General features: G+C 43.3%; 1 protein-coding gene and 2 non-coding genes across 4 annotated transcripts in view; all 3 read right to left on the bottom strand.

Annotated features, from left to right (window-relative positions):
• Positions 1-9,073: 9,073 nt before the first annotated feature.
• Positions 9,074-23,611, bottom strand: part of safb (scaffold attachment factor B) — a 53,272-nt gene continuing 38,734 nt past the window's right edge. The window contains exons 19-24 of one of the 2 annotated variants that reach the window (XM_078198063.1): positions 20,675-20,708; positions 18,869-19,023; positions 15,559-15,674; positions 12,883-12,946; positions 11,520-11,583; positions 9,074-10,314 (exon numbers count right to left, since the gene is read on the bottom strand). In XM_078198063.1, the coding sequence (XP_078054189.1) occupies positions 11,544-11,583; positions 12,883-12,946; positions 15,559-15,674; positions 18,869-19,023; positions 20,675-20,708 (409 nt within the window). In that variant the 3' untranslated portion in view covers positions 9,074-10,314; positions 11,520-11,543. The remainder of the gene's footprint in view (positions 10,315-11,519; positions 11,584-12,882; positions 12,947-15,558; positions 15,675-18,868; positions 19,024-20,674; positions 20,709-23,611) is intronic. The other variant, XM_078198062.1, reaches the window with a different exon arrangement.
• Positions 14,138-14,276, bottom strand: LOC144479818 (small nucleolar RNA SNORA42/SNORA80 family). Its single transcript, XR_013495578.1, has one exon. It is a non-coding gene; the product is annotated as a small nucleolar RNA SNORA42/SNORA80 family (small nucleolar RNA).
• On the bottom strand, positions 17,797-17,935 carry LOC144479774 (small nucleolar RNA SNORA42/SNORA80 family). Its single transcript, XR_013495561.1, has one exon. It is a non-coding gene; the product is annotated as a small nucleolar RNA SNORA42/SNORA80 family (small nucleolar RNA).

Here is a 23,611-nt window from a genome sequence, read left to right as displayed (position 1 = left end):
GGTGCCGTTGCACTTGCCACACATAAGCTGCCTACCCGCGGTGACTGCAATGCATTTTTGTTGCTTGCAGTCACAAGTGAAGTGTCCTTCCCGGACCTGGCACTCCTGGAGAGCACAATGTGCCTCAGCGCACGAATCATTTTTAGGGACAAAGGCATGCACGCACCCCCATGTGTCTCCTCCCGTTGGGGTCCCATCCTCCCTAGAATTCCCGGCTCAGTGAGCTTGTATCTCTTGTTTAAAGTACCCAATATGTTCCTTGCAGGGTGCCCCCGATGTGTCAATAGTGAATAACTCTTGTGGGAGCCACCCTGGTGTTGCGATGAATAGGGAGTTTACTGATTGCGCTGAAGGGTAACAAGCGGTCCTATTCCCATAGATCTCGTAGATTCCCACGAGATCCCATAGATGGGGGCGGCACGGTAGCACAGTGGTTAGCACTGCTGCTTCACAGCTCCAGGGTCCCGGGTTTGATTCCCGGCTCGGGTCACTGTCTGTGTGGAGTTTGCACATTCTCCTCGTGTCTGCGTGGGTTTCCTCCGGGTGCTCCGGTTTCCTCCCACAATCCAAAGATGTGCGAGTTAGGTTGATTGGCTAGGTTAAAAATTGCCCCTTAGAGTCCTGAGATGCGTAGGTTAGAGGGATTAGCGGGTAAAATATGTGGGGGTAGGGCCTGGGTGGGATTGTGGTCGGTGCAGACTCGATGGGCCGAATGGCCTCCTTCTGCACTGTAGGGATTCTATGATTCTATGATCTGGATGTGTGTTTTCAGGAATAGGTTTTCTTCCATGATTGGTGGTTCTGTTCCCCTAATCCCCATGTGTTGGAGCGTATTTACAATGGTCATGGTTATTATCAAATATGTCCTTGTTCCCATATTGTTTTTTTTTACAACAGTATTTTTACAGTTATAGTATATACAGAAAATAAACAGGCAATCAAATTAAAAGTAGTTTGTTCCGACGTCTTGATAGTAGATCTGGTCCTGGTTCCTGCGGAATTTGAACGAACGAAAACGGTATCTTTAGTTCATTTGTCTTCATACAGCTTTAATTGGGTCCAATGTTTCCAGACCCCCTGTCCCCTTATATCTATACAGGCGCAGGTATCTCCGCTAATAATGACCTCATAAGGTCCGTGCCATCTTGGGGCAAATCCTGGTTTTGCCGGAAGCACTTTTGTTAAGACCCGGCTCCCGGCTTTTGGGACCTCTGGTAATATTTCTGAGTCCTCCTCTGTATCGACCTGTGCCTGATTAAAAATTACGGACCGGCGCATCCCCTTCAATTGGGTACTAAGGTCTCGGATGTATTGACGGATCTTATCCTTTATCAGACCCACATCTGTCCAGCCTGTAATAATGTTTTCGGGTAAGTGCATTGCTCGCCCGGTCATCAGCTCGTATGGAGTCAAGCCGATAGTTCGATTTGTGGTCGCCCTAAGCCTCATCAGAACTGCAGGTAGGACTTCTGTCCAATTTCTACCTGAGGATTGCATTGCTTTTGCCATGGTTATTTTTAGAGTCCGATTCATCCTCTCCACCATCCCGGAACTTTGTGGGTGATAGGGGATGTGAAATTTCTGTTTTATTCCTAATAGTTGGCAAATGTTTTTCATAACCTTTCCTGTGAAATGTGTTCCCTGGTCTGAATCAACTTGAATTGGCATCCCCCATCGGGGAATGACTTCTGCTGCCAATATCCTGGCTACCGTTAGGGCTGTACAATTGGTTGTGGGGAATGCTTCTATCCACCTGGTGAATTGATCTACTATTACCAGGCAGTATGTTTTCCCGTGAGAGGGGGGCAATGGTCCTATGAAGTCCATTTGTATCTGTTCCCAGGGTCCCTTTGGTCTGGGTTGGTGTCCCATCTTTACCTTTATGGGCTCCCCGGGGTTGTGCTGTGCACATATAGTGCATCTGCGGCAGTATGTGGCCACATCTCGTCCCAATCCTTTCCACCACCACTCTCTCCCCAGGCTTTGTATCATTGCATCCCTGCCTGTATGGGGGAGTCCATGATGTAGTTCCAGTAATGTGTTCTGGATACATCCTGGCGCCAATACCCGGTTATCTTTTCTCCACACCCCGTCAGTCCCTTTAACTGCGCCCAGCTCCTCCCATCTATCTCGTTCTTGTTGGGGAATGTCCCCATGTAATTTCTGTATGTCAATTTCTTCTTGTTCTACCACTATCGCTGCAAGGGGCAGGCTTTTAATGTCGCTGTTTTCTAGTGCTTGCTGTGCCGCTGTGTCTGCGGCTTGATTCCCTTTGAAATGAATCCACTCCAGGGTGTCCCTTCCGGGTTCCCGCTGGTGGGCTTTTATTTTAATTACTGCAGCCTCTGTAGGCTGTTCACTAGCTGCTAGCAGCGCCCTTATCTGCTGTTGGTGTTTAATGGGGGTACCTCCTGTAGTAATGAACCCCCTTCTCCCCCATGCGGACATGTAATCATGGATCACACCAAACCCGTATTGGCTGTCTGTATACACATTTACTGTTTTCCCTGCTGCTAATCTTAAGGCTTGGGTGAGGGCAACTAATTCTGCTACCTGAGCGGACTGACCCCCGTCGATCCGTCCTGATTCTAGGGTTTCCAGGTTCTGGTCTACTACTGCCCACCCTGTCCTTGGTGATCCGGATACATATTTGCGGGACCCATCCACATAGAAGGTCTTATTTGCTGTTGGAAGGGGTTCGTCTCTAATCTTTCCTTCCTTGCTATCTTCGTCAACTTCTCCACAGCTGTGCGCTTCCCCAATATCTAAAATCCCTTCCGCGGGGTTTTCTCCCGTGTCCCTAATGATGGTGACTGACTTGTTAGGTGGTAGGAGTGTGGTCTCCCACCTTGCCCTCCTTATATTTGAGACTGTTTTGAGTTTGCCCGTGTTTAGCGTTTCTACCAATGTATGTTTTGTGTGTAGCACAATATCTCCTGTCATGACAATGGGCTCACTTATCCTCACAGCCAATGCTGCACAATCTAGGGCGGCTATGCACCTGGGCATCCCGGTGACTACTGGTCCCTCAGCCGTTGAATAATACCCTACGGGTCTCTTTCTATCTCCATGAGTCTGTGCCACTACGGCAGAATAGAAGCCATCCTGGTTATCACAGAAGATGTGGAACTTCTTGCTTCCATCTGGCAGTCCCAGCCCTGGGGCTGAAACTAACCTAGCTTTCAACTCTGCATATGCTGTCTCTTGCTCTTGTCCCCACTCTATACTTTCCAAGGCTGGCTTTCCTCCCTTCACTAGTCTCTGAATTGGTTCCGCGATTCTTGCGAAGTCAGGGATAAAACTCCTACTGTAATTGAATAGTCCTAAAACTTTTCAGACCCCTCTTACTGTAACTGGTCGCGGCATTTCTTTAATCGTGGTTTTGCGATCTGCGGGCATTTCTTTAATTCCCTGGGAAATTAGGTGTCCTAAGTACAGGACCTGGGGTTTTGCAATTTGTGCCCTATGTGGGCTGACTTTCAGCCCGGCTTTTGCCAATTCTTCTAGTACTGCATACAGGGCTGCCTTGTGCCCTTCTTCTGTTTTGGACGCTAATACATCGTCCACATACTGGAGGACCGTATTGTCATAGAAATCATAGAAACCCTACAGTGCAGAAGGAGGCCATTCGGCCCATCGAGTCTGCACCGACCACAATCCCACCCAGGCCCTACCCCCACATATTTACCCACTAATCCCTCTAACCTACGCATCCCAGGACTCTAAGGGGCAATTTTTAACCTGGCCAATCAACCTAACCCGCACATCTTTGGACTGTGGGAGGAAACCGGAGCACCCGGAGTAAACCCACGCAGACACGAGGAGAATGTGCAAACTCCACACAGACAGTGACCCGAGCCGGGAATCGAACCCGGGACCCTGGAGCTGTGAAGCAGCAGTGCTAACCACTGTGCTACCGTGCCGCCCGTGTCCTCATGCAATTTCACCCTACTCAGGATATCGCTCATTGTTCTGTGAAATATGGCAGGACTGTTATGAAATCCCTGTGGGAGGCGAGTCCATGTATACTGTTTCTCTCCCACAGTGAAGGCGAATTTGTTTTGGGATTCTGTGTCCAGTGGAAGGGACCAGAATCCATTTGCTATATCTAGCACCATGAAAATTTTGTGGTCTTGTGCCAATCCGTTTAAAATAGTCGAGGGGTTTGCCACAATGGGGTGTAATTTAGGTGTTACCTTGTTCAAACCTGTGTAATCGATGGTGAGCCGGTAGCTCCCGTCAGGTTTTATAACTGGCCATGTGGGGGAATTGGTGGTACTGGTGGTTTCCCTGAGGATTCCCTTTTCTATTAAACCCTTGACTATTTCTACCACTGCCCCTTGCGCTTCTCTCTTGATAGGGTATTGTCGGTGGGGCTTGTGTTCCGGTCCTGGGACTTTTATCGGTTCTGTGTCGGTTAGTCCGGTATCTAATTTCGTCCTAGCCCAGGCTTCGGGAATGGAAGCGCAGATGGCCCCGAACCCTTCTTTTTCCTGATCCCAATCTCGGGCCATGATGGTGGCTACCCCAACCGTCCCCAGGTGGCTAGCTAATGTCCCTATTCCGGTCTTCCTACCGGCAGGTTGTGGCCAAATTAGTTTCCCTTTCCCACAATCTATCAGCACCTGGTATTCCCTCATTAAATCGTTCCCCATGATTGTGCCCTCATTATTCTGACATACGTAAAATTGCATTGGAATATACTTGTGGTTGATTTCTACTAGTGTGGTCTCGCTAAGATAGGCGGGTATTCTCTCTCCCCCTACCCCGGTTATGTGTATTCTTTTGTTGGTCAGTGGCAGGGGTAGGTTTGTAATTGATATGGCTGCTCCCGTATCTACTAACATGTGGCATTCCCTACCCCCTACCAAGGCTTCTACATATATTCTCTCCCCCTCTTTCCTGTTTTGGATGGGAACTACGGGTTGTGAGATTTCGACCAGTGCTGGTCGATGACTGGGGTGGACGGACACCGGCTTCTGTCGGGATTCACTGTCTTCTGTGGGCGTGGCTACACTAATCCTCTTCTGTCTCCCATCTCCCTGGTTTGGGGTCTCTTCTAGTCACCCTAATGGATTCCGGGAATGTGGTGCCCCCGGGGTTGGTCTATAGTTGTCTTGGGGTCTCCCATGTTTCCCCCAACATGTTGCCTCAGTGTGCCCTGCCCTGTGGCAATGGTCACAGCGGGGCCCGCCATTCTCGGGTTTCTCTTTGAATGATGCTCCCCTGCAGAATCTAGCCATATGCCCTGGCTGGCCACACGTGTAGCAGCTGAGCCCGGTTCTCCCCTTATCTCCGTTATGGGGGGTTCCAGTCTCTCTCGTCTGGGGTTTTCACTCTGGGTTTTCGCCTCTCCCTGGAGATCACATGGTCTGGAATGGGGGGGTGGGGGTGAGTTAATAGGTTGTGATGAACAAAGCATCGTAGCTGTGAGGGACAGCTCGGTGGATAGGATATTAGGATGTAGATAGGCTGGAAAATTGGGCGGGGATCCTGGATTCAGGATTCAATCCTGGACCGGGGAGCGGCGCGGGCATGGAGGGCCGAAGGGCCTGTTCCTGTGCTGTATTGTTCTTTGTTTGTCTGGGCAACCTTCCCTTCTTTTATCCCGCTAGCCCACTCGACTAGCTCGTCATAGTCTTGGGATGCTATCACCCCCATCTTAAGGATTTCTTGGTGTACCTCTAATAGCCTGTCCTTGAATGCCTGGATAAAAGCCCTGTCTCTCCTAGCCACATTGTCCTGTCCTGAACACTCCCTATATACCTGGAATAATCTCTCTCCAAATTCCGATGCACTTTCCCCCTGTCCTTGTTTAGTATTTGTGATCCTGCTCCAATTAGTGGGGGAGTTCCCTAAGACCCGTTGGATTTCGGTCTTAAATAATGTGAAGGGTGCCTGCTGGTCGTCTATCTCAGCCGTTGTAGGAACGGCATGTGTCCACCTTCCTCCATTATAGTCCTGTGCTGTTTGGGTCGCTGGCCCTCCTGCCACCAACCTCCATTTATCCGCTGGACAGGCTGCCCTGACCAGCTGGTGTATGTCCCTTAAATGTAACTGGTGTCCTACCCAGAGTGAATCTAATTCGCCCCAAAATCCCAGGTTTGCGCTTCTGGGTTTTAACTTCCCCAGGGATGCCATAATCTGCTGCCTTTCCCCTGGGGTAAAAGGCTTATAGGTTGCTTTTGGTTGTGCTAACGTCCCTCCTCTGGTGACTGGCGCTAGATTATAATTTTTTATGTCCCCTTCTGATACTGGAGCGGTTGTATGTTTCTGCACTGACTCGTATGAGGGCCGAGGGTCCGTTTCCTCTGATCTCTGCGTTATCTCCGCAGTGTGGTTTCTGTATTCTAATTCCCTCACTCTCTCCTGCAATACCTTAATTTGTTCTGTCTCTTTGTGTCTCTCCTCCATGGAGGCATTTACCTTCTCAATTAGTCCAGCTAACTGGGTCACTAACATTACTCCCATTACTTTTATTTTGTCCCGTTTAACTCCGTCTACCCACTTTCTCTGATCTTCTAAAGTTTGTGATGCGTTCCACCCGTTCCGTTTCATCTTTGCAACAATCGCTTCTCTGGCTAACAGATACTTAAAAATGAGAGCTACTGCAGTTTCTCCCTCAATAACGTGGTCTGCCATCTTTCTGTCTAGCAGTCCTGCAGTATGCTGGTTCCAACAGTAAAAGTGCCCCAACTCTCTCTCTCTCCTATCACTGATACTGCTCCAGCACCGTCTGTATTGCTGTAGGGTCTTGTAGTGGGGTCCCAGTGGGTCTCTGCCCCTGTGCTCCCCCAACTATTCCTGACACCTCACACTTGGTCTATTTTGTGTTGTCTTATTGGGATGTGTGCTGGTCTTTAGTGGGTTTGTCGGCCCCTGTCCCCAGCCCCTTTAAGTACAATGCCTCCCGCTCGGCCACCACCTCCACTAGCAAGGTTGATCCGTTACCCCAAAAAGGGAGTTTCAGCTCCCTGGTACCCTGCTATGGACTGTGGTGTTCCCTACAGACGAACAAGGTTATCAAACTCCACCCGGGTCCCTAATGGATTTTCCGTCGCCATGTCTCTTGGTCAGGATGGATCGGGTCCCCTCTTCCTCAACACTTACACATATGTATCTGTTATCAAAGCCCCTGTTATAATTAGTAACTCTATCGACTCTGAGGTTGTTCGTCCCTTCAGTCTGTGTTGTTACCCGATTTACACTGTCCGTGCCTTGCACCCTGAGTGCCTGTGCCTGTGCCTCTTAGCACCCGCTTCAAAACCCAACCTTAGCGTGGGAGATTTCTCCTCTTAACGTCCAGTTTAGGGTAGGGCATCTTGAGTCAAGCACTCCCTTGTCCTATTGCCTTGGCACAGACAGCGGTTTCGTTTACAATCCTGGGTTAGTTACACCAATTAGTTCTGCATGCGGTTCTTATCTTTATATGTGTCTTAATTCCTTATTCCCGTTATCAAATAGCCCAAAACCTGTTATCTTTACCTCTGGTCCTCTATTTCTATTAAAGTTACTTACCTTCTTCCACGCGGTCATTCTGACCTATACCTCTTTGGTGCAGAATTCTGTTTCAATTAAAAAAACTTAAGCAAGAATATACAGTTCTACAAGACAATATTTAAAACGGACAAACCCTAACCCTTAAAAGGTACCTCACTTTGAACGGAGACTTGTACTCGTTGGTCTCAACAGTTACACATTTGCTCTGGATATTTATAGGAATCCAAATTCGAGCGGGAACATTTGCTCATACATTTTTACAATACCTAAAAAGTGGCCTATCTGGTCAGGAAGTTCCCTGGGAGACTTGTCAATTTGCATCTGTATGGTGTGTGTCCGTGTTAATGGGACTGCTTGTTCTTGCCCCGGTGTTTTAATGTGTTTCCCATTATCCTCTCGATGTGTCCCCTTATCTAAATCGACCTCTGATGTTTTGTGTCTGTATTCTATGCTTGCGAGATTAGGTGTTGTCATTTTGTTCTGCTGTGCGTAGGGGGATTTAATCTAATCTTTTATTCTTTTTATCCTGGTTTATTAAGTTTCTTTGTCTGCCTTGGCCATTTTATTCCCATAATATTTTATTGACAGTACAGTTATGCCATATATCCCACTGCCAGGTCTTGACTCGCAGATATCCCGATCTTCTGGCCAAGGGCCGGTTTAAAATGCAGCTTCGTGCTGTTGCCGGGCAGAATAAGGATCTTTTGTCGGCTTTGAAATTAAAGGTCTCTCAGCTGTGCAGAGGGGGATTTAAACGAATGTCCATTTGGGTGTTCCCCTCTGCATCGTGGGCACGTTATGAATGGTGCCAATCAGTCCAATAAATGAATATGTTTAATGCGGTGAATATTGATGAGATAATAAAAATATGGCTTTGGAAAATGGTCTACTTCACAAGGAATCTTGTTGCTTTTCATACTGATTTCCACATCATTTCATACTGATGCCAGGATACAGGTTCAGATACAATGCAACACATTTTCACCTCTGCCATGACACTGTGTAAGAGCTACACACCCATAATGTGCTGTTTCTGTCTAGTGCCTGACATTCTATTTCCTGACCCATTTCTTGGTGGGATGAAGCAGGGTGGGCTTTTACAACAATTGACAATTATTTCATGGTCACTAGACTTTTAATTCCAAATATTGAATTCAAATTTCACCATCCTGTTCCACATTGTCCTGAGTCACGGAATACTAATGACAATACCACTGTGACATTGCCTCCTCGCCTCTCCAATATTTTGCATTTTCATTTCAGTTCTATTTTCACTGAGCAATCTGCAAGTCCACAGTAAGGTACACCCAAATCTTAGTTTCATTCTTTGACTGCCTCAAGTTATATCTTCAAACCCAACCTACTGCAATTTTGTTCATCAAAATTAAATCTTCTCAGCCTCCTCTGTTCTAAAAACAATTTTGGCTCATTCAACTTTTTCTCATCTAAAATTCTCCATTCCGAGTAGCAGCCTCATAAATCTCCTCTGCACCCTTTTGTGCGAGATCACATTTTTCCAGTGACTCGTACTGTACAAAGAAAAGTACGCACAGTAAGAAGTCTCAACACCAGGTTAAAGTCCAACAGGTTTATTTGGTAGCAAATAAAGAATAAGAAAAGTACAGCAGAGGAACAGGCCCTTTGGCCCTCCAAGCCTGTGCTGATCATAATGCCCTAACTAAAAAACTTTCTGCCCTTACTGGTATCTATTCCCTCCCTATTCATGTGTCCATCCAGATGCCTTTGTTGCTAATGCGCCTGCTTCCACCACCTCCTCTGGCAGTGTTTCAAGTACCCAAATTTCCCTTGCACATCTCCCTTAAACTTCCCCATCCCCATACCTTTGAAACTGCCCCCTTGTAATTGACAGTCTAACTGCAATCCAACATGTTTTATACAGTTCTAAAATAACCTGCTTGCCAATAAAGTATTTCCTGGGTATTTGAGCTCTTCAGAGAAGAGTTGCTGATTCATTTTTTTCTCCAATTCTTTCCTTCCATTAGATTTCTTGGGGCGAGAGGTCTTCATCTGTAATCTTTTCTCATTAAGTGTTAACCTTCAGTGGTTTCCTAATACCATTATGGATACCATGATGAACTAAACACGGCACCAGAGGTAATTAAATGCAGTGCTATATAGAACCATTGCTGAAAACACCTTCTCACACTGAAGGCATATTTCTGCCTCCCCAAATTATTTTGAAAATAAATTATCAAGGCGTTTTGTTATTTGGGGACCAAATGGAAGAGAAGGAAAAGATTAGAAATGTGCATCAAAAGTCAGTCCTTTTACTATCATAACCAAAGCTCAAATGCTTGCAGACATTAAACCACACTAGAAAACATCATGGCTAGTCACCACCACCACAAAGGAGTCTCCCCAAATTTGCACTAGTCTTAAAATTAAGTTCAGTCACCCAAATGTATTTTTATTTTTTATTTATGGAAAATTGAAGTGACCCCTTCAGAGTCTCGGCTCAATACAAGTACTTTAACAATAAAGTAACCATGAAATGATCATTAATTCCAAAACAATTCTGGTTTCAGAGGCAGTAAACAAAAATACACAAGAACATGGTACTGTGATTAGCACTACGCACCACTATTAAAGATTTCCTTTACATTAAAATCAATTAATAGAAATAAGAGCTAGTAGCGATGCTGGAAGCGGGGATCACTGGACAGTCTCTGAACTCGGTCTTGGTCACCAAAGCTACCCGATCCTTGCATACCGCTGTCTGCCATGATCTGGACAGTGCGGTTCATCGGTTGACCATCACCCCCCTGGTTCCCTCCTTGTACAAATCCTCCATGCCTGTGGAAAAAGGATATTTGTCTCAATTCAGTGGTACTGATGGACATGCCAAAAAATTAGTGTGCACACGTCACAAGTGGATCTACAGAATAGTGTTATGAGCCTTAACAAAAATCAGGCATCTATTGCCAGATCAGATGATAGGACAAGGCAATCAATACATTTAACAGAACCAATAATACTCATGACTGGTCCACACAGACAAACATCAAATTAAAACATGTTCTACGCTTCAAAGTGCAGAGATCTCACTTGCATATAAAATTAACAGGTTAACAATTGAAATATTTTAATGGCATAAAATTACTCTGGGGAAACGTGTTCCCTTTACAGGAAATCAGAGCCTCAGGCATGTAAAGAATTAATGCCACAACAGCAGAATTGTAAGGAATTGGAACATGCAAAGAATGAATGAGCCAGTTCATGGTGTGTTTCTCTCTAATATGAGCAATGGACCTTTATGCTAATATATCTCACCTACTCCTATATCCTGTTATTTCTTTTTCTTTCAACCAATTTATTCTCAAGTTGTTATAAGTATTTCAAATACAAACTCAATTACATCCTCATGTTTCTCTTACTTTTGACCCTATATCCACACCCCAGACCCTTCAGTTGTTTCATTCTTTCATAAACATTTCTTTAAATCACTCTATTCTAATAAAAGCAGTCCCAACTTTCCTGGCCTCACCTATTTTTATTTCACCAGACCAGGCATTTAAATAGGGTAATATCCTCTCTGGTACCTTAACATCTGATCTCTTTAATTCATTCCATCATCTTATCAATGTCCAATGCAGCTTCCTTCCTTTAGTCTTCAAAATTATTTACCATGTTCCTACTTTTGTATCTTCTAATTTGGATAGCATTTCTTTCTAGCCTTGTATTTAAATCATCAATGAATGCAAGTGATCTCAAAATCAGGGCAACAGAACCCACATCCAACCGCTCTGAGAAATGCCTTCTCTAAACTGATCCCCTTTAAACCCGTTTTAAAATTCAATTAACTGAACCTTGACGAGCACAAATATAATTACCCTTGACCATGTGATATTCTCTCTTAATTACTGTTTCTATGCAGATGATTTTGTAATAAATGCACTTGAGTGGCTGGTCAATTGTTTCTCAGTAGATGGAGCAAAAGAGAATGGATAATAGCACTGACTTCATTCACTAATGCCAGCAGCAATGAAGACTATACTGACCTCCATTCTGCATATTTACATCAGTCATAAGTTGTTCCGAGAATGCCAAATGAACTCAGTTGCTCTGGTAAAAGGAGAAGGATTGGAATCAACCTTTTCACAAAAGCAGCCAGGATCAAATCATTCAATTAATTTATTTATCAAGTAACCCTAATTTATAAAATAAACTTCATTTTCAGTTGCAGGATGTAGCTTTTATCCATTCATCCAGACAGCTGTTGAAACCATTCAAGTAGAAGTTAAATGTAACCATATGAATATGCAAAAATAAATCAAATGGAAAATTAACCCAAGATTGTTTTGTTTTTAAAATGTGTTTGTATGAAAAGTGGCCAAACAGAAAAATAAGATATAATTAATTTTAAATCATTGTCCCATTGGTAATAAATAATTCTGCAGAAAAATGATACCATATAAAGTAGTTTTCTGTAAATACAAGGTACCTTTTATACTGTTTTACAGACCATACATCACTCTCAGGATTATGCTAATCAATGCTTCACAGGCCTTTTGACCATAATGAAAATATGTGCATTTTACTTGGTCTAATTCAAAATGGTAGCTAGTTTTTGGAAACCAGATATGCAGTTCGCGTTATGAACAAGATCCAAGAACTGAAGACAAAAGACAGCTTATATTAATGGATGTACATATACAATGTGCTGACAGTATCTGATTAAGGAGTTCAAGAAAGTCCTATTTGAATGAAAGCATTTACTTTTATAGGGAACAAATAAATAAATTCTTGCTGGAGGCATCTTTTATAAGAAACTATCACAAAATGTAACCAATTGAGCTTTATTTACCAATGATATCTATCAGGCTACATCTGAAAGTGTAATGTAACATTGATGTACAAGGTCCAACAAAGTTTAGAAAGATGGAACTGCAGCACAAATTTTAGTTCTATGAATCAAGTTTTTGGTGATTATAAGTCCATTCTAGAATTGCTCTTGATTTCTTGCTTCCAGCACAGGTTCAAAATAACAGAACGTAGAGCACGGTTTCACCTCCAATGGATGCCTATAGATAAATCTTAGCCCCATCGACAATCCCTTCAGCACAGGTTTAAGACTGCCAAATTAAGGACAGTTTTGTGCAGCAGGCTCACACCAGGAACTGCCCAAAACTCATTGATGACCAGCAAAGAATGACCACTTCCATCTCATTAAACTGGATTGGTTCCAAACCAAGATCCCAGTGATTTCTGCCTTTAAATCAAATTGCCAACAATTCTAGGAAGGGTACTCAGAACTCTTGATCAAGTATTGTTTAATTATATTTGTGCTCAGCAGGATTCAGCAGCATCCAACAGTCGCAGAGCCAACAAGCTTTTCACTTATCAAGGCATGTCTCTTCTTACCCAGGCATTCCTCCTCGTTGCATCAAATGGCCTTGTCCAGACTGGGCAGGTATGCCCCTATCTCCTACAAGAGCAGAATAGCAGGTTATTCCCCACAAAAAAACACATTTATAACTGATTATTTTATTTAAAAACTTGCATTAATTCAGCACAAACATTTCTAAATTTATATCTTATTGGTGCTAGCACTTGCTTGCCATTACTTACATTGCCGGGGAGGGGGGGGGGGGGGGGGAAGTCATAGAATCCCCATCGTCCAGAAGGCTATTTGGCTCCATCTAGTCTGCACTGACTCTCTGACAGAACATCTTACCCAGGCCCTTTCCCCACCCTATCCTCGTAACTGCACACATTTGCCATGGAAAATCCATCTAACCTGCACATCTTGCGGTACTAAAGGATAATTTAGCACGGCCAATCCACCTAACCTGCACATCTATGGACTGTGGGAGGAAACTGGAGCACCTGGAGGAACGCAAACATGGGGAGAACATGCAAACTCCGCAGTCACCCAAGGCTGGAACTGAACCTGGGTCCTATGTGCGGTGATGCAGCAGGGTAATAACCACTGTGCCACCACAGGAGAATGGAAGTAAATTAGAACCAAAATACAATCTCCAAAACATCTCAACCCCAACATAACAGAAGGGTGAAATTCAGTGTCCTGGAACTTATGACAATGCAAAGTATTTGAGCTGCAAAAGCTAATGCAGTTCCAAACTTTAAGGCCATTTGGTTTCAGGATCAGCTTGGCAGAACTATTGCTTGAATAAGGGAGCTACAAAGAGCAATACTAAGGAAGATTTGCATGGCTTGGGATATCATCTTTCAGAGAGGGCCAATACTGTGCCCGTGCGCTCAATTTGGTGCAAAGAAATCCCATGGCACAACGGAGACCAGTCTCCTAAAGATTCTTCTTAACACTTGCAGTGTGGAACTGATTACCACATTTGCCTAAATATCAGTGACTGATTGTACTTCAAAATTAAGTCCCCTGGTTCTAAAATGCTGTGGGATGCCCTGGGAATGTACTCGGCACTAGATCAATTAAAACTGATAGCTTTTTATGCCATAATTTTACCATAGATTAAAAGATTTCAAATTTGCTTCCAACAAAAAGCCAGAAGAAAGAAATTAGAAGTAAAAATTATGAGAACTATCAAAATTGAGGAATTTCAACACCTGCAGTCCATTGATGCAAGGTGCAACATACAGAACACCATTAACATATTTAAACTGAGAATAACCAATTATTCTTTGTGCTGCCCACATCAGTGAAGCAGGCCTATGGAGGATTCAGGCCAGTCAATGGTTTGGGGCAGTGATTTGATTTTGCATGGAGTACACTATGAAGAGATCATGGGATGGATCCCACCATAAATCCATAGCCATGCAAACGGATACTCAAAAGAATGATCCCACAATGAGACAATTATACAGCGGTTCTTTAATTCCACTATTTCACCTGCCCTTGCCGATACACACAATTCAGACCCACAGACACAATCTGTCTACCCAATTTCTCCATAATATGTTGGATGCTGACTGGATGTTTGCATCTCATACCAAATGTCATGACTTCGGAAACACAAAGCAAGTGTTTGCCTTTTTGTGGCATTGTTCACAACCACCAGATGTCTCAAAGTACTTTACAGTCAATGAAGTATTTCTGTAATGTAGAGAACATGGTTGTGAATTTGCACTCAGCAAGCTTCCACAAACAACGAGATAATGACCAGATAACCTGTCTGTGAAGTTGATTTGAGGAACAAACATTGGCCAGAACAGTTCTTCAAAATACTGCCATGGAATTTTTTTACACTCAGTTGAGACAGCAGACACAGCCTTAGTTTAACTTGTCATCCAAAAGGTGCACATGTGCCTGGCCCCGCCGCACTTGCTCAGTACAACACAGGAGTGACACCTTTAACTTCTGTGCTTAAATTCTGCAGTAGGACTTGAACCCAGAACCTTGTGACTCAGAAGTGAAAGTGTACTGATTCAGCCATGGCTAGCAACGTTTGTCTATCACTACTTCTCAAAAAATGTGGACCTCTCACATAATTTGCTGGGTATCACAGAAGATTGGGGAGATGTGGTGAAGCAGCAAGACAAGTAGATTTTCTTTTTGATTTGATTCCCAGAAATAAATTTTTTAAATGTTTCCTTCACTATGGGAATATTTGAAGATTGACATGCACCACTCAAACTTGCTAAAACAAAAAGTTTAATTTTAGATCAAGATTTGATCAAACTTGTAATTCAAAAGCAACAAACCATTTCAAATAGATGATTGAAACGTTAAACCTGGACTGTCCAGTGAACAAATTAAAATCTTGACGAAGGTTGCAATGCTGGACTCCAGCCAAATATATAACTTACTAGTTAACATAGCTGGCTACGGTCCAGTCTTGCTGTAACATTAATTCATAAAACAATACATAGTTTCTATTATCCAAAGTAACTGCCAAAGTTTAAAATGATAAGCTTGCACCTTGCAATTATTTGGTGATACAGTTGAAGTGTTGAGAAAAGCATTTAGAAACAGGTAAAGATAAAATGGTGATCTTGATCACAGCTAGGAATGACCAGGCCCATTGATCACAAGACTGGAATCTTTAAAAAAAAAAAGACCACTGACTATTCAATACATGTTTCACTGTCCTAAAAGATTACCTTGCCAACGATCAGGATCTCTTCCCATCACTGCTGCTTCCATGTTACCCTGCCAAGAGCGTTCTGGGTGGCTTTCCATTTTCCGTCCATGATCATTGTTCCAATCTCTACCATCCCTGTACAAGCAAAAGCAACATTTTACAATGTGAATGAGTCAATGAGCTAACTTCTAAGAATATTTCCAAGAGATATGTATGGTGCAGGGATGACTATAGTTCAATTCCATTCCCATGGCCACTAAATTACCCTTATTCTATGCAAGAACTTAGCTTAACCTATCCATAAGTTACACTCACTCATTAGCTGTTTTTCCCTCAACTCCTGCCCTATATATTCTCCAGTTCTTCATCCTTGCTACTGCATCTCCTTCACGAGACTATCAAGCTCTCAATCACCCACCCACCAAATTCCTAACTAGTCACCTTTCCCTGCTCCTGTGATGTCTTAAATGGACCCATTTCCTTAGACATCTCCAATGCCGCCTCGTCAAAAAGTGCACTACTGTACTGCTCCACTTCCTTCCTCTCCAAATGTCATGCCACTATTTAATAGTGGAGAGAGAAAACATGGGTCTACAAACCTGTTAGCTTTACATCAGTAGGGAAAATGCTAAAATCTATTCTAAATACCATAAATAAAGACATATGGGGATAGTGTAGAAGGAATTGATGTGGATGATCAGCCATGAACTGTATTAAATGGCAGAGCAGGCTCAGACTGAATGGTCTACACCTGCTCCTATGTTTCCATAAAACATGTCTCTGCTGTTCACCTCTCACCTATTGATTTGCACCCATCCAGAAAACAAAGCAGCCGTGACCAGCATCATCTGTGAAACATTACCTGTCTTTTTGTCATTTGCCCCTACTTTCTCTGGTCGCTAACCATTTCTGTAGATTACTCTTACACAGCTCCACATATCTGTCCTAGTAAACCAATACATCAGCAACATGAATTCCTGCAGCAACCCCTCCTCCCACATCCCAACATTTCACACTCGGTTCCACATTGCCCTTTAGTTCCATCAACCACGGGCACAGGGATGTCTTTAATACACATGATATCCAGTTCTATAACTTTCCCACAAATACACAACCAGAATTTCCATGAAGTGAACACTGGGGAATACAAAGTCACTAAATTTGGACAAAGATTCCACACCATTACCATCTCCCCCACTAATCACCAGCTCAAAATATCCTGGTTATCAAAATGATTACTCGCACCTCTGTTAAAAAAAAATGGTACCAAGGTTAAACTAAAAGGTCAGCATTCCCTTGTGTTAAGTTAATGATGTTCTAATCCAGATTTTAGAGCAACTAAGGGATCTATAGGTTAATTTTACAGCACAGAAATTGTCCTTTTTCCCCAATAGGTCTACACAAGAGGCTCCTCTTGCCTTGCATCATATCACTTAAATTTAGTCTGTGGAAACACGAAACTTGAACCTTCTAAATGGTTCTGAATCAAATTGAACTTTTCAATACAGAGGATGATAAAAGTTATTTTTTATGCAATGGTAACAAAGGAAATCAAATAAAGGTGGGTGAGTGCAGTTGAGGTACAGATTACTCGGTCTAAATTAACAGCAGAATAGGTTTAACAGAATGGCCCATTTGCCTACCTCTGCCGAAATCCTTATCCATAGAATCCTACAGTGCAGAAAGAAGCCATTTGGCCCATCGAGTCTGCACCAACCACAATCCCACCCAGGCCCTATCCCCATTTATTTACCCACTAATCCCTCTAACCTATGCACCCCGGGACACTAAGGGGCAATTTAGAATGGCCAATCAACCTAGCCCGCACATCTTTGGACTGTGGGAGGAAACCGGAGCACCCGGAGGAAACCCACGCAGACACAGGGAGAATGTGCAAACTCCACACAGACAGTGACCCAAGCCAGGATTCAAACCCAGGTCCCTGGAGCTGTGAAGCAGCAGTGCTAACCACTGTGCTACTGTGCCGCCCGGCTTTACGACCAGCTTCTTAGATAGAAAAGGCATATTGTGTCCATGCCGATAGAAAGAAAGTTTTCCAGCCTAATCCCAACTGCCAGCTCTTGGTCCATAGCCCTGTAGGTTACAGCACTTCCAAGTACATATCCAAGTATCTTGTAACTTCGATGGCACCTCCTGCATCTACCACTATCAGGTGGTTATCTATACACAAATCAGCCCTGGGACAGAAAATGGGCCCTTACTTTGCCACTGGTGAAAATCTAACATACAATTCAACAGCTGTGCTGCCCCCATCAGTGAAACTGGCCTATTGAGGATCCAGGCCAGACAATGGTTTGGAGCAGTAACTTGATTTAGCATGGAAAATACTATAAAGGAAGCATGGTCTAGCTCCCATTATAAATCTACAGCCATGCAACTTATAACTACCAGCTGTAATGAGAAAGGCATCAATATGATTAATGCCTACATCTGATCCTAGTTTCAGGTCATGATTACAAATTACCTGAAATTCACTTAATTTCTAATCTCAAATTCCAATATGACCGAGCCTTCTAACCATGAATATATACTTTGAAGTTCATGGAAGCAATTTTACAAAAGCACAGACGCCAAAGGTCCAGTGCTACCTTAGTTAGTTCACCAGATATTCATCCTGAATTAATGATATTGACAATCACTGAGAATGATTAGCTAATTGTTAATGATCTTAGATTATAAGTTCAATGTAGAATCAAATAAACCGAGCAACTAAAGGAAAAATTGATTTCAAATTTGATCTTAAGAACGATGGAAGGCAATCTCACTTGGGGGTCATCGTCAGCTATCATGAGATAACGTATCTAATGGAGTACGAGTTGTGTTTAAGGCTGAGCTGGGTAGAAGAGAGAGAAAGCTTTGCATTGTCTCATCATACTTTACCTGGGAATATTTGATGGCAAAGATCTTCCACTCCAAATATCTCATCACAAAAACAGAATTTTTTCAAAAAGTTCTCCATCCTTTGATATGATTTAATGTATTGTACTGGATTGCAATAGTTTGGAAGGAGACACAAAGTAATCTTGACTGAGCTGTGCAATTGCCTTGGTTGAGTAGAAGCTTGGGTCATTTCCCAATTCAAAATAATTAATAAGCTCCGACACCATCAGCATGCATAAATACCCACTTAGATATCACACCAAGTCTTGGTGACATTGCTCCTCATATTTGAAAATATTGTGTCCTCCACAAACTACCTCCATGACCAATGCCCTTCTCCAAACTTCATCACCCTTGTGCCTTACCTCAACCGTTCTTTCCTCCAATTCTAGACTCAACTTGTCTCTACAGTTTTATCAAACACTTACCTTGATTGGCGAGGCATAATTCCTCCTCTGTTGTCTGCTACTCGTTTCATGTCTGGTCCATAGGCGCCACCACCAGACCCACCCCAACCCTCTCGCTGTGACCCTGAATCGCGGCTGTGGCGTTCTGGCCCTCCATGCCTTCCATCAGGATAATGCTGAAGACGTAATAAAAATATTTTAAGTTTGTTCAAAAAAAAACTATAGAATAACTCATTTTATGCTTTAATTTTTAAATGTATTATTTTCAAAACCAATATGACCGGCATTGGATTTTAACCATGTTACTGCTCAATGAGGAGACCTGGACAAGTACACGTTTGGCAGCTTCATTTTCCAGCTCTCCAATTTTATCAATATCAGAATGATTAGTGTTCTCTGAATCCTCTTTCTTGCTCCTTCAAAGTCACAAATATGTTTGTGCTTTTCCTCCAGCTTGCATCCTACGTGTATTAAAATCAAGACTCAGGACACTGACTCTCCCAATATCACAAAACTAAGGAATCTTTCCTTTCACAAACAACGTGCTTAGCATCACTCCTCACAGCTCTTTTCTTTAGCTTTCGATGAGAGTCCAGGTAGAATATCTCAAATCCAGCAACCTCAGGACACATTTCAGAATCTGCTGGTTTTTGGAATAATAACGGAACCTCTTAATTCAGTGAATTCAGGGGCACAGGCAAACCAAATAATATGCTTGCAACACATTAAGTTAAGCTATGCTGCTGATATTAACTTCTCACACATTGGATTTAATAACTTTTATGCCTCTCATTTCCTTAAATCAGTTCATTCTATTTAAAAAGAGAAAAGACCAATTAAACTGAAATAATGTTAAAAATACCTGGCAGTTGTAACTGAAAAATAAACATGAGGTGTGCAAAGCCAATCAATACTTGTTGAGTCACCAGGCCAGTACAACTCCCAAACCTTTTTGAGCTTTCCTGGGTGGGATCAAGACTCACTACCGAGCGCAAGAAATAAAAATATCTGGTTTTTAGACCGCGCCAGTTTTTGGGTAGCTGGTTTTGAGTTACTCTACCTGTAATGTCAAAGTTGTCTGTAAAGAAAAAGAATCACAAAAACAGTCAGCCATTCATTGTGCTGTTAAGACAGATGGGGGGAAAAAGCCTTTTCTCTATGTTCACATTTCCCCAGTGTGTGTAATCATTCAGAGGTCAGACAACTGAAAGGTTGAGTTTGAACTCCGAGTGGACAAGTTTCAGGAGTATATTGATGAACAATGTAACAGATGTGCAAATGGTTTGTTACCACCCTCATCAGCCTTGTAAGATACATGCCTTATTCCAGCAGAGGGCTCCATTCGTCTGCACAGGACGACCTTCATTTGTGTGCCTCTAACTGAATCATCAGATGCATCAAGCCCTGGACATGCAAAATTGTGTTCTTAAACCTGGCCTTTAAATATTGCTTTTAGGAGCTTTACCATGCCTGGGATTTCTCTCGTTTGATCAATGTGCCATCAAGGTTATAAAATCCCTACAAAGGGCAGGATTGCAAGAAGAACGTTCAATTCATGTTTAATGCCATGTGCCTATTAATTACAGTAGGCCTGAGTCTAAGGGACTTTAGCAAAGCGATGCCTTCAACATAGTTCTGGCCTTTCCACCCTTGCATACTCAGTAACAGATTTCCTTCTCTGTAACTGATATCCTCCAAACATCCTTCTGAGGTACGTATCAAGGTCATATTGCCAGAAAAGATGTAACAATCCTGGTTTAAGATCTGAAAGTGACAATCCCAAATTCACGTACGTAATTAATAAATTTATGCAATGAAATATGTTACCTGTCCATCTCTGTCACCAATCATGCCTCGAGAACTGTGAAAGAAAGGAACACAGCAAAACCAAATGAATACAAGCTTTCAGACAAGAAACAAAAGCAAATCTATTCCCAAAATACTATTTAGATACTTCATTCAACTATTGTGACATTTAACTGTTATAACCATAGAAATAATACAGCACAGGAAGCCATTTACCCATCTTGTCCATGATGGCCCAAAGACACCCAGATGCCCTTTCTAATCCCATCTTCCTCCACATGGCCCATAACCCTGCAGCCCACAGCACTTAAGATGCAGAACCAGGTACTTTTGAAAGTACCACCAATTTAGGCAGCGAATTCCAGACACCTACCATCCTCTGCGTACAATATTTTTCCTCATGTTCGCCTCTAACCCTTCTGCCACTTAGCTTGAATCTATGACCCCTGGTTTTTGAACACTCTGCCGAGGGAAACAGGTTTCTCCTGTCTACTGTCTCTCTAACCCTCACAATTTTGTATATCTCAATCATGTCACCCCTCAGCTCTCTCTGTTCCAAGGAAAACAACCCAACCTCTCCACATAGTTACAATTCTCCAGCCCTGACAGCATTCTAGTAAATCTCTGCACACTCTCCAGTGCGATCACATCCTTCCTGTCCAGAAATGCACACAAAATCCAGTTGTGGCCTCACCAGTGTCTTATACAGTTTCATCATTATATCCCTAATTTTGTACTCTATAACTCTGCCAATGAAAGACAGCATCCCAATATGCCTTCTTTACAACATGATCTACCTGTACTACTACCTTTATGGATCTGTGCACTTGCATGCCAAGGTCTCACTTCATCGACACCCTCAGTATATTCCCATCTATTATGTATTCACTTTTACTGTTTGACCTCCCTAAATGCATTACCTCACACTTATCAGAGTTAAACTCCACCTGCCACTTTCCTACACACTCCACCAACCCATCTATATCATTTTGGAGTTTACAGCTATCCGCTACACTATCCACTAGATGGCCAATTTTTGTGTTGTCTGCAAACTTCTCAATCGTGCTCTCCACGTTCAAGTCCAAATTGTTAATTATATAAAACAAACAGCAGGGGTCCCCACGCTGAGCCCCGTGGAACTCCACTTGATGTGGAGATGCCAGCGTTGGACTGGGGTAAACACAGTAAGTTTAACAACACCAGGTTAAAGTCCAACAGGTTTATTTGGTAGCAAAAGCCACAAGCTTTCGGAGCCTTAAGCTCCTTCTTCAGGTGAGTGGGAATTCTGTTCACAAACAGGGCATATAAAGACAAACTCAATTTACAGAACAATGGTTGGAATGCGAATACTTACAGCTAATCAACTCTTAAAGGTACAATGTGAGTGGAGAGAGCATTAAGACAGGTTAAAGAGATGTGTATTGTCTCCAGACAGGACAGCCAGTGAGACTCTGCAAGTCCAGGCAAGCTGTGGGGATTACAGATAGTGTGACATGATCCCCTCAGCGACTCTGCGCCGTCGTGTGTCGTGAAGGCCACCTTGGAGAACGCTTACCCAAATATCAGAGGCCGAATGCCCGTGACCGCTGAAGTGCCCCCCAACAGGAAGAGAACAGTCTTGCCTGGTGATTGTCGAGCGGTGTTCATTCATCCGTTGTCGCAGCGTCTGCATGGTTTCCCCAATGTACCATGCCTCGGGACATCCTTTCTTGCAGCGTATCAGGTAGACAACGTTGGCTGAGTTGCAAGAGTATGTACCGTGTACCTGGTGGATGGCGTTCTCACGTGATATGATGGCATCCGTGTCGATGATCCGGCACATCTTGCAGACATTGCTGTGGCAGGGTTGTGGGGTGTCGTGGTCACTGTCCTCCTGAAGGCTGAGTAGTTTGCTGCGGACAATGGTCAGTTTGAGGTTGTGTGGTTGTTTGAAGGCAAGAAGTGCCTCGGCCAACGTTGTCTACCTGATACGCTGCAGGAAAGGATGTCCCGAGGCTTGGTACATTGGGGAAACCATGCAGACGCTGCGACAACGGATGAATGAACACCGCTCGACAATCACCAGGCAAGACTGTTCTCTTCCTGTTGGGGAGCACTTCAGCAGTCACGGGCATTCGGCCTCTGATATTCGGGTAAGCGTTCTCCAAGGTGGCCTTCACGACACACGACGGCACAGAGTCGCTGAGCAGAAACTGATAGCCAAGTTCCGCACACATGAGGATGGCCTCAACTGGGATATTGGGTTCATGTCACCACTCACCTGAAGGAGCTTAAGGCTCCGAAAGCTTGTGGCTTTTGCTACCAAATAAACCTGTTGGACTTTAACCTGGTGTTGTTAAACTTCCTACTGTGTGAACTCCACTTGAAACAGCTTTCCACTCGGAAGGACAGCCATCAACCATTACTCTTTGTTTTCAAATACTAAGCCAACTTTGGATCCAATTTGCCACTTTACCCTGTATCCCAAGGGCTTTTACTTTTTTGGCCAGTCTGCCACGTGGGACCTTGTCAAATGTTAGATAGTATGACAACAGCGAGTGCCTTGATAGGGTTTCCTCTTCCAGCTTAAGAGAAGATTGGAGAACTTGATTGCCACTCTCTTAAATGCTCAAAAGGATCTTTTCAAGTTCTGTTTAAAAGGGCACTATTAAGAAAAAGTTGCACCAGACTAGCATCCAACAGCAACCCATTTCAAATGAAATATTAATAATATAAATCACCAAGAAATCTAATAAGGAATGGTTGAAAGGAATAGTACAGATGATTTAAGAGGAATGTGGACAAGCATATGAGGCAGAAGGAAATAAAGGATTTCAGTGATAAAAGTTGGAAGGAGGATTGAGTGGAGCATAAACAGCCGCATGGACTGACTGGGCTGTATAGTCTGTTGCTCTGCTATCCTATGAATATTAGATAAAAAATTTTAAGCGTTTACTCATTCATGCCCAGTGTAGACAG

The sequence above is a fragment of the Mustelus asterias genome, chromosome 26 (genome assembly GCF_964213995.1).
Source record: "Mustelus asterias chromosome 26, sMusAst1.hap1.1, whole genome shotgun sequence".
NCBI classification, from domain to species: Eukaryota; Metazoa; Chordata; class Chondrichthyes; order Carcharhiniformes; family Triakidae; genus Mustelus; species Mustelus asterias.
The sequence above is the reverse complement of the archived record's forward strand: the minus strand, read 5'-3'. Positions and strand labels throughout refer to the sequence as shown.